This window comes from Harmonia axyridis, chromosome 1 (assembly GCF_914767665.1).
Source record: "Harmonia axyridis chromosome 1, icHarAxyr1.1, whole genome shotgun sequence".
Lineage (NCBI taxonomy): Eukaryota > Metazoa > Arthropoda > Insecta > Coleoptera > Coccinellidae > Harmonia > Harmonia axyridis.
In genome coordinates, this window is record NC_059501.1 from 32,336,149 (window position 1) to 32,348,307 (window position 12,159).

At 37.8% G+C, this 12,159-nt stretch overlaps 1 protein-coding gene across 3 annotated transcripts in view; it reads left to right on the plus strand.

Moving 5' to 3' along the window:
• Positions 1–12,159, plus strand: part of LOC123683414 (angiotensin-converting enzyme-like) — a 28,170-nt gene that overhangs the window by 10,800 nt on the left and 5,211 nt on the right. For 2 of the 3 annotated variants that reach the window (XM_045622434.1, XM_045622450.1), the window contains exons 4-7: positions 2,637–2,943; positions 5,895–6,047; positions 7,052–7,197; positions 7,253–7,428. In XM_045622434.1, coding sequence (XP_045478390.1) covers positions 2,637–2,943; positions 5,895–6,047; positions 7,052–7,197; positions 7,253–7,428 — 782 coding nt within the window. The remainder of the gene's footprint in view (positions 1–2,636; positions 2,944–5,894; positions 6,048–7,051; positions 7,198–7,252; positions 7,429–12,159) is intronic. The other variant, XM_045622441.1, reaches the window with a different exon arrangement.

Genomic DNA, 12,159 nt, shown 5'->3' on the forward strand with positions numbered 1-12,159 from the left:
TGATAGAGTTATTCAACAGGTAGCCTAAAAAGCGTGAGGCAACTACCCATCAATGATCTCCCTCGTTCCGTGATTTCCCCCATAGCTCTGATTACGGAACTCAAGCCTGGGGTAGTTCCCCGCAGGGACTTGGTCGGCAAGCCTCCTCCCTTCTAACTTAATCTTCCACAAGGAGACGCCTTTTGACCCTGGTCTTGACCCAAGCGACCTTTGTGAAGTAGTACGATACCACAAATCCACAAGTCCTCAGCATAGGATTCACCTTACTTCGTGCTGGGAAGTTATGAGAGAAGAGTTTTTAAAGAGGTTTAGTGATTTTGACCGTGAACAGTGGTATTGAACAGAGAGCTAACATACTTTTTGTAATCCTTGTTTCCTAAGATTCGAAGGCATAAAAGTCATAGTTACTCCTGGAATAGTGAACTGAGAATTATACTCTAAGTCCTAATCTGGCGCTCGCGGAAAGTAGCCTCTATTCTACCACGTACCTACTCACAGCCAAATATTGGCATCTTCTTGCATCCTTCTCGGCCTCTTGTGTCTTGTTTTTCTAAACCTGTCATTAATTTACACCTATCTTCATGCCCTCTGTATGGTCGGTTTTTCACCTCTACCTTCTCCTTGGTGGACGCAGCCAGCTGCTCTGATTTTCTCCTCATGTTGCTCGTTCTGCTACAACCAATCACTCGGAAGGGTAGTGATTTGGGTGTGTTTTCAGGAGTGGGCGAGATATTGGCAAGAATGTGGTATTTGGGAGAACTTCAGATTGTTGAGGTATGGGGAATGTAGCAGGCTGGGATTAGCCACGCCACATTTTCTAGTCAGTCTTAGTTTCGCTGCCTACTTTACAGCAGGCAGTTCCTTCAAGCTCTCACACCACGGCATCTCGGGAGAGCGAAAGTGTCAACCTGAAATTTTGAATGAAACTTGCTCATTTTTAATTGGCTTAGAATATTACGGTTTTAAATGAAAGTATATCTGCTGATTTGGGCAGTTCTTGGAATAGATTTAGGAATAATTTATTTGGTACAATGAGAGAGTAAATTTACAGGTCGATTCTCTCAGTGCTTATAGTGTGTTGTTGGCATCATTTTCTCTTATGCTGAGCAGCAGTTTTGTTACAGAATTTGATAAGTTTGATTTGTAATTTGCAAAAGGTATTGATCCCGTTTCATTTATTTGTTATTATGATTGTAAACAAATAAATACTTCATTCATTCAAAACCTCCACTCCGTCGGTTTTGTGGTCACGGAAATATTGGGTAGTAGGTAATGGATATTTTCCTTGAATTTTCTATGGTTCCGGTGACGCGATCACCATGAGATTTCGCACGAAACTTGAAATACATCCAAATGGAAATTTTATCTTGATCGATCTGCAGTTTTGGAATTATCAGGAAAACAAAATTTCGAACGGTCACATTCGAGGTACCGTGTGCCATCCATTTTTCTCTAACTCTAATTCTGGAGATCTCATCATTAGACATATCATTTGAGGCATCCTGTACAAACCTAAAATTCTAGGTCGTTGGATATACATACAAATTTGAGCTCTTTCGAATATACAATGCGCTCTCATGTAAACGTGAAACTCTCGAGATCTCAATATTTCATGTCTTACTCTGATCCATATTGATGGAAGTCGGTATGTGCATTTGTATCGGGTTATAACTAATTTCATTGCAATTTCAGTTCATTCAGATATACGGTGTTCGTTGCATGTACAACGAATTCCTTAATTTAGACAAGTAATTCAATTTGTGGTTTGTGGTCCTTATCTTTTGACTAACACGTAGTTCACGGCCAAGGACAAATAAGGGGAATAAAAGAACGGGATAAAAACACTTATTCAATTTATTTCCAACCCACTGAAAGAGTTTGAAGAAGATGATATTTAGATCTTATCGATTTTAAGGGTCGCTGGCCACTTCTCGTTGCGGCTCGGTCGCAGTTACTTTTCGTCGGTCTCGGGAACAGATGTGAAAATCTTTACTATCCTCGTTGTCGGTGCAAGTGTTGCACATATGTTGTAGATGTAGTTTCTCGTAGACTGGTCTAAACTCAATTGAATATTTTGCCCTGAAATGCCGAGTTTTATAGGCATTCAGGCCGTTTTTCATTCGATCGTTAGCAAAGCCTTTCTACAGATCCCTTAGGGTGCGGCTTTGATCATTCCAAGTTTTTACACCGAGTTCTTCGGTTTTTAGCATTTTGGTTCGAAATTTAACTCAACTCAAATATTTTCCAGGGAATTGATAGATTCCCTACAAATTTAACAATTCTCAAGAGATATTAATATTGCAAGACCAAAAATAAAGTATTGAGAATCTTTGAGTTTTTAGGAGCGGAGGATAAAGGAGCATATGGTGCCACATCCATTAGAAGGATAAAGTATAGAATAGAAGACAACAGATTTTTGTTCATACTTGTTGAAGTCTATGATATGAAAATGAAAGAATATTATTAAGTTATATAAAAATCCTGTAATATTTGCTGGGTGTTTTTAATTTATCTCCTAAAGTACTTTTCAGGAAGGGAGAGAGAATGTCTAAAAATTGGAATAGTTGTTTTTCTCAATGAATTTCACAAAAAACCTCTTGAAAAAAAATTATTATTTTTTATATCGTCATTCGCAGGGTTTCAAGATGCAGGAGAAGAGATGCGCTATATTTATGAAGATCCGAATTTCGAAAACGAAATCTCAGAATCTTTCCGAAGATTACAACCTTTATACAAAGAACTTTTTACGTATGTCAGAAGAAGATTATTAAATCAATACGGATCAAGTGTTATCCGCCCAGATGGACCTCTTCCTGCTCATGTCCTAGGAAACTTGTGGGCACAAGAATGGTCCAAAATAGGAGATATTGTAACACCATATCCAAGTGCTGCCAAAATGGATGTAACTGACGAGATGCGGAGACAAGGCTTCACACCGCTAAGGTAAAGAGTGTTTGTTTTGAACTTTTAGATTTTAAATGGGCTGTCCGGGAAAATATTTCCACAATTATTGTTGATTTGATAGTTTGCAACTGATTTGTGATCAATACATAATCACCTGATTATCATTATTTATGCATCACTACATCACTAGTCCAGAGAAAATTCAAGAAGAATATCGGCAAAAAAACTCATTTCAGTGACAATACAACAATTTAAAGCTTCCTGCAAATGAGTGGTGATCACATCATTAGAATTACATAATTAGAACTACAGAAAATTCAGGCAGAATACTAATACAGTATTGACAAAAAAAATGTCTCGATAGAGTATGAAGATAATATCTAATGCAAGGAACAGAGATAAAATTCCATTTGTATGTAGCTTTTCTTTGTCAACGCATTTTTGTTTTGTTTTTTGGTTGAATGGCTACATCCATACTCAAAATTGCAGAAACCAGAGGAGGTGAAAACTATTCATACACGCATACTTAAATTTGCCTTAAGAAAGGGACTTTGCGAACCATTGTCTTTTTTCCTTCATGAATTACTATTTTGTTGTATATTTCCTTTGTTACAAATCACTATTCAAAACCACTAATATAGATATATTTCTGGATACCGTTGGTATGACAGTAATGTACAGGGTGTTCTGATTTGTTTCCGACAAACTGAAATGGGTGATAGATCACATCATTTTAAGCAAAAAAGTTCCTATGAACATGCGTCCGGAAATGCTCCGTTTCCGAGATACAGGGTGTTAAAGTTGAAAAAATAATTCGCGTTTTCTTTACTATGTTTTGACTGCTTCGAAATCCTTTCATGAAATTATTCCTATTCAAATATTGAATTTAAATTCATTTTGAAAATTTCTAAGGCGAAATGCATGCGGATTTTCTATTGCCCACTAATAAGTAGAAGTGGTATGCTATGTAATTGTTGTTTTTAAGTGTTCTGAATATTCTGTTTCCTGAAATATTGCGTTGTTGGGATGCTTTACGAATACTGAGTTTCATTTTCTTCGAAGGTCTGTAAAATCCTAATTCTCTGTAGATGATTTCTTCTTTGTATCCTTCCTTCGGGCCTTTGGTAACCAATACCATTTTCCTGTATTTGTTGATAAGCTATTAACTTAGAAAACTATAATTATAATTAATGACATCTGAACCTAACACACTTTGAATCTGTCATTGTGTATAGCCATTTTAAATCTATTGCCGCAACAATTGTTGAATGTAAAACAATCAATCATTCGAAGATGTCATTTGTGCATTCAACAGAACGGTGGACATTTCGAACACCTTCTTTAAAAATTATTATGTTATTTTGTTTTGTTCTAAATTGTTACTTCCAAAAAATATTTAATTTAAAATTATTACAAATTTGTTTCTACATGTTTTAGAGATTACAAAAATATGGATTTGGCTTCAAATGCGTTTTTCTCTGAAACGGTTGCCCCTAGCAACTTAAATGAGGTATACCTTTTTTAACTAGAAAAGTCAGGGGAATCGATTTTTTTAGTCCAGAATGACGTACAGGGTAGCACAGAAAAGTTGCAACGGTTTAAAGGGGACGAAATGATTGCCAGTGGCGCCCTCTAGAAAATACAACCAAATCGACCACAAATTTGAATTTCTCACCTCAAAAAACCCTATGAACCAACTTTCATGCAATTATTTGGAATCAGTCGAAAGATATTTAAGAAAACGCGAATTATTTTTTCAACTTTAACACCCTGTATCTCGGAAACGAAGCATTTCCGGACCCATGTTCATAGGAACTTTTTTGCTTAAAATGATGTGATCTATTACCCGTTTCAGTTTGTCGGAAACAAATCAGAACACCCTGTATATGAGTTGGGTTGACGCATGCTTGTATATTTTTTCAAATATCTCATGGCCTCAGTTGCTTTCCGAGTGATTTCCACGTAGCTCCCCTCGTATCTTAGGAATAGATCTAAAGAAGCAGAGTCTATACAGGGTGGCCACTTTTTCAATGGGATTGTATTGGTAACTTTTAAACCATAAGAGTTAGAAGGTCGGTCAAATGGAGAAAAAGTTGCATGCATAGAAGCATTATCAAGCAGTTCAAACAAATCAAGATTATCAGGGCCGGTTATTGAGATATCATAGGAAAAGTAAATTATGTCATTTTGATTTTTCTTTTTTTCCCACTTTATTTCAAATATTATCAAAAAATGTTACAGGAATTTTTTATTCGACAGTATATTGTTCTCAATTTGACGTAATCAGATTTCGTATTCAACGTTTCGTGCTCTCTGGGCCACCGCCAACATAATTTTTCTTATGATATCTCGAAAACCGGCCCTGATAATCTCGATTTGTTTGAACTGCTTGATAATGCTTCTATGCATGCAACTTTTTCTCCATTTGACCGACCTTCTAACTCTTATGGTTTAAAAGTAACCAATACAATCCCATTGAAAAAGTGGCCACCCTGTATAACCATTCTATACACCATGATTATGATTGGGACTTGAATTCCGTCTTGCTGGTTCAAATAGAAGTTGCACTTAATATACAGTTCTATTCCTTTCGAGTTTAATATGGATTCGGAGAATTTCTTCAAGAGATAATTTGATTTGACTTGGTTGGCTTCCCATAGAGAGAAGTTGGCTACATGGCAGTGATTGGCCATCATTCACTGTTACAAGAAAACTTTTCTCCTTTTCCCAAAAAGGTTGGTTTTATAATTTATTCAGTTATACTTTGTCGTAGAAGGACTGCACATTTTGTTGGTTTTTTTATAGATAGAAGTTATTGGATATTTTCTAGGTAGATAATGAATCATATATAGGTACATTATTTTCATGAGTTTCATTTTATTTTTTTAAACTTCTAATTCTAAATAAAACGCTATTCGGAAAATAGTTAATGGTTATAGTTTTATGATAAGTTTGATAAGCTATTTTGTTTGACACTGTTTTAATTACAGGATGTTTCAAATGAGCGAAGAATTTTTCACATCATTAGGATTGAAATCGATGCCACATGAGTTTTGGAGGCATTCAATGATTGAAAGACCTGTAGACAGAAAAGTGCAATGTACAGCAAGTGCTTGGGACTTTTGCAACAGATTAGATTATAGGTGAGCGAAAATGGCCTCTTCTTATCTGTAATTCTACTCATTTGCAATTTTAAGTATTCAAACTTTGGTGGCTATTTGCTCCGTTATGGAGGTGAAAGATGCTATATGGCAAGTACCATTGATGATTTCATCTGAGATGAAACGTTATGGGCTTCACACCTCACTTTAGTGCGCTGCGGTACAGCAGAGTGGGAAGGTGTATTAGGCAGAGATCCCTGGGTTGCCTAACTGAAGAGTAAACCAGTGATCACAGGACGATACACCGAAATCCCCAGAGAAGGGAGCGCACCGTCAAATTTGGCTCGAGAAAGACTCGCCAAAGAGGTGCCTCCGACGTGGGACAGAAAGCTGCGACTTTGGAGCGGTGAGGCGACTCAACGTTACGGCTTCTATTTTGTTAATGGGACGCAAGCACCGATGGCACGCTGAGTCTGGCCTTTCCGCCCTCGTCCTCTGGAGTGTCGTCGGTACTAGCAAGGGAGTGCCTAGTGACTCTGTCTGCCCAAGAGGTGGAGTTATGGCCTTCGCGCCACACTCTAGAGCGTCTCTGGTGTATTTGAAGGGGTCGCTGCGGTACAGCAGAGTCATCCATCATCGATGGAGTGGAAAATAGTATTTGGTAGAGATAACTGAATTGCCAAACTGAAGATCCCACAAGTGATCTCGGGATGAAACAGCGCAATCCCCAAAAAGAGGGCGCACCTTCAAATTTAGCTAAAGGGAGACTCGCCAAAGCTGTATGGTTTTTATTCGACTTTTAGATTCTATACATTCTAATAAATCTTGTGGATACTACAAGGAGAATATTTTTTTTATTGAGAATAATAACTCAAAGTCGGTTGCTATAACGTCTTAATTCTCCTAACTCGAGTGCACGATCCATGGATATGATCTAAAATCAAGGAATAAAATGTAGAATAAAATTGCAAATGAATTCTTTTCCACTTACCTACAAGGTTAGATTCTGATTCAAAACAGTATTTTTAGCTATCCTAAAATTTCAGAATAAAACAATGTACAGAAGTCAAATTGTCAGATTTGATAACAACGCATCACGAAATGGCCCATATACAATATTATTTATATTACGCTGGTCAACCTTTTCTCTACAGAGATGGAGCTAATCCAGGTAACTATATTCTCATGACGAGTGAGTCATAAAAACTTGAAGGAAAACTATTTAATTTTTAAAATATCCCCTTCAGGTTTCCATGAAGGAATAGCAAATGCTATTAGCTTGTCTGTTTATAATCCAACTCATCTACATCTTGTTGGATTGTTCAATAATGATACGAGCAACTATGAGACAAATATAAGATTTTTATTTGAATTGGCATTAAAAAAGGTTGCATATGCACCTTTTGCCTATCTTGTTGATTTGGTGAGTAATAATTAACAATATAAATTTATAATATGCCAATATAATTAGTATTTGAAGTTTCGGGCTTCTACCATATTCCTGAAATGCTTTATGGCTAGTAGTTCTCGGTCATAGATTCCATATCGGATTTCTGGTAGTGAGAGCTTCTTCGAGAAGTATGCCAGTGGTTGCCAATTGTTGTCGACCATTTGCTAAAGAGTCACTCCGACTGCAGTGTCTTATACGTCGGTTAGCAAGGCTAGAGGTGCGCCAGCAATGTTGCTGGGGTTAGCATTTTCTTCCTTCCTTTCTGCAAAGGCTGTAGTAGCTTCTGAGGTCCACTGGATTTTCGCTTTCCCTTTTAGCGTTGGAACCAGTAGGTCGTTGAGCGGCTTTATGTATAAAACGAGGATAGAAGTTTAAAATACCCAAAAATCGTCAAAGGTTTTTGGCGGTGGACAGTTTGCTGTACTCCAGGATGTCTTGAACTCTATCTGGTAGAGGTTTTGTACCTTCAGGCGAGACGAGATAGCCTTCGAACTTCACTTCGAGTTGTTCGAAAACACACTTCGCTGTATTGAGTATGATGGAGTAGTTTTGGATTCTCTCAAATATGATGAGAATGTGTTCCATATATTCCTCTTCGGATGATGAGGCGATCAGCAAGTCATCGATGTAGCTGAAGCAGAATTCCAGTCCTCGTAAAACTTCATCGATGAATCTCTGGAAGGTCTGGGCAGCATTTCGTAGTCCAAACATCATAACCGGGAGCTCGAATAACCCAAATGGAGTCGTGATGGCTGTCTTGTCTACGTCTTCTTTGGCTAAGGGAATCTGGTTTTACGCTCGCAATAGGTCGATGGTTGAGAAGATTTTCTTACTTTGAAGGATGTGATCGTAGTTCTGGATGTGCCTCATAGGATACTGGTCAGGGATGGTCTGGGAATTTGTTTATCTCCACACGGTCTGCATTCTTCTATACCCTTCTTTGGTGAGAGGTGCAATGGGAACGATCATGGGCTGTTGAATGGACGGGCGATTCCTATAGTCGGAGCATGGCTTCGAACTCATTCTTGGCTGCTTTGAACTTCTCCGCTGCTAAGCGTCGTGGTCTCGAATCGATCTTGATATGATGCCTGGTGTTGTTTTTGATTCGTCCGAGGGCAAAGACGTAAAAAATTCGTGGTACCTGGAGGATACGTCCACAATATTCACTTCTGGGATGTTACACTAAGTCATTTCACCTCGGATAGTGAGTTGGGTGGTTCCGTCTTCCGTCCAAGTCTAGTCTTTGGTTCCTTATGTCCACTAGCAGGTTGTAGAAACTCAAGCAGGATACATCTGCTATGAGAAACCTCTATGAGAAATCTCGGCGTACTTATAAGTTCAGCGTGAGGATGGTTAATGTACCATATGTGGCGATGGGTATCACATTCGCTGCTTACAGGACGTAGTCGGACTGCTCTCTTCTGCCAGTGACTCCACTACGTGGAAAGACGCGCAGATCTGCTCAAGTGTCGACCAGAAACTGCAGCTTGGAATCCATACACGTGATGAACATGCGGCGCGTCAATAGGCTGGGATCACTGGCCATCTCCTGTGAAAGCCTCCCTCGTTTCCTGTGTTGGTAGACCTGCCATCAAATCTCTAGTGACGCCAATACTTGCCATCGGTTGTCTGTCGGTTTCGACTATGGCTTTTTGGGCGATGATAGGAATGGCCTCGGCTTCTGTTTCTCCGGGATCGGTCTACATGGGCTGCCAGCTGCGCTCTCAGGGTTGCTATCTCCTGGTTGTTACCTGTTGAACTGGAAGGTCGAGAGGCTTCCATTATGTGGTCTGTGTAGACGACCAAGTCTAGGAGGTTGCTGTATTTGACATTGGCCAACGACAAACGTTTGGACAGACGGTTCATCCACAGGGATTTCATCAGGCTTTCCTGGACGATTCGATCTGCAAAGCCCTCTTAAGGGGGAATAAATTGTGATGGCTTACGATCTCCCATTTTTTCACGCTCCAGGTGCGTCGAGTCTTTTCTTCTTGCTTGGCACACCGACGTTGAATCAGCTCCATCCTCAACCTGTAATAGGCCTCTTCGGTAGAGATGGATTCATGATTATGTCCTTCACCTCAATTGCGTATTTGTCTGGTAGGGCGCCCACGATATATCTGAACTCAGTCCGGTCCTATATGTCACCCTCGCGCTGTGGAAATTTCCTTCAGCCATGGCAACCATAATTCAGGATCGGCGGAGACAGATTCAGGCATACGGACGGCGATTCTTGATACCATGATAAACTGTTTTCGATTTGTTGAGAACTGTGGTTGTTTGTCACTCACACCATAAATTTACAGTTTCTTCAGGAGGAGAGATCATGCTGCACGTAATCAAATGCTTTCGATAAGTCCAGAAACACTCCAATCGGAATGTCTCTGGACTCCATTGTATTAATTACAAACTTAATTATTTCGAAAAGTGCTGTCTCCGTATTTCTGCATCTCATAAAACTGTGTGGAGATTTCGAAGATTTTCGAGAAAATCAATCGAACACTTTTCTATTAATACTGCCTTAAACGCTTTATTTTCATAATAGTCTTGAAACGGTTCGCCTTCTCGGAAAAATATAGGTATTTGTAATACACTCTCGTTATGATGAATTCATAGAGTAATAAACAGATAGAGGAAGTATACGCAATTTTTACATGTCCCCCAACATGGTTACATTACGTTGTCGGATTGTGATATATTTTCAAATCCACAATTTTACTACATCATTATGAATGTATATTATATTGAATATTGAATGAAATATAATCATTTGAGTGATTCCCGATTAGTCTAAGATCCCGATATAAAACGACCTTCACCGAGATGCTTATTTGATAAAAGGTATTTTATATTTAATTTAACATGTCAATAAATATATCACATATGGGTTGCCTGAAAAATTTTAGTCCAGAGTAGGTTTAATTAATAATTAAAAAAAATTTTTTTTTCGAACATTGCACCGGTTTACTTATTAAATAAATTCTATACCAATCGGAAGTATGAAGCCCATAGAATGTGCAAACGTTAGGTTGCCTATTTTTTTCCGGTCACAACTCTCGGGTTGCCAGGTATAAACAGGTCAATCTATACTAGCATTTTGCAACGGTCTGACTATTTAATCAAAATCAATAAAATTAAAGATTATTTCATTATGAACACGGTGGTATAGGGTTGCCTGCGAAAAATCAGTCCAGAATCCCCGTTGTCGAATTTTGAAAAGTTGAATATTGCTGCGAGAGAGGACACAGCATAGCAGCTGTTTGAAGTCCGTCCAGTGAAAGAAAGAGAGTGCGCATGCTATTTGTTCTTGGAAATGAAAAGGATAGCGATAGAATCGTATACAGTGTGACCAGATTTAGTAGAAATCTACTTTTTTAGTAGATTTTTCGCATTTTCATGGAGTTTTTAGTAGGAAGAAATCCTTTGGTAGATTTTAGTAGATTTTGGTAGTTTTAAAAAATATAACCGAGACGATTGGGAATATGGAAATTCGGATGTCTAGACTGTTTCTATGAATCAATTCATTGTTCATTCTCATTGAGGTTCCACGTTCTACGTGTTTCTAGAAGAACGTACCTACTTAAACATAATAAAATCATAAAACTTCTATCGGCTGAAAATAAATACGAAGAATGATGGAATATCCGAAGGGTATACCATTATCTCACATTTGGTATTCTATTCAGTGGAAAAAAAATGTCTAACTGGAATTTCATCGACAAATTTGGGTGGCTGCATATTTCAGATTTCGAATGCCAAATGCAAGAGAATATTTTCGGCTATTAACCGCATCAAAACAAAAAATGGAAACAATATAAAAAAACATCGCATTTTTATGAAAAATTATTCTGCCAAAGAAGACAGCGAGCACTTCTTAGAAAAAATAAAAGGCTTCGACTCCAACTCCATACCACCATGCTGGATATCATTAATTCAGAAAATTTCACGGACTATTTTTGTAAATTCCATGTGGCTTAATGCAACGAATCCAATATGCGTGAAACTTCAGCCTGAGAACTGCGGTTGGTTCTTAGATGAATATTTTAAATCAGTAGGATTCATTGGGGATCATACACCTTTGAAGATAGAAGGCATTGTCGAAAGAACTGAAACGGAGAGTGATGATGACGAAGAAGATACAGAAGTTGGAGATCATAGTTATATGTCCGATGACTCGGAACCTGAATTATTTCAAAAAATTTTTGTATTTATAATTTTTTATGATAAACAGAAGTATTTTTTTAATTGTTGTTTTTCATTTTGTCGTCTAATAATAAAGATGAAATTTGCAAGATTAGTATTATACATGTATTACTATAACCTTCTTTTTTAGTAAAGATACTTTAGTGTCACATAAAAAATATACACACATAAATAATTGATTAAAAAAAAAATTAAATAACTATTCCTCTATTTCAAAAATTATCTACTCCAAAATGATGCACGCATACACGAGTCTATCGCTATCCTTTTCATTTAGTGTCACATAAAAATATACACATATAAATAATTAATTGATTAAAAAAAAAATTAAATAACTATTCATCTATTTTGATAATTATCTGCTCCAAAATGATGCACGCATATACGAGTCTATCCCTATCCTTTTCATTTCCAAGAACAAATAGCATGCGCACTCTCTTTCTTTCACTAAACGGACTTCAAACAGCTGCCATGCTGTGTCCTCTCTCGCAGCAATATTTA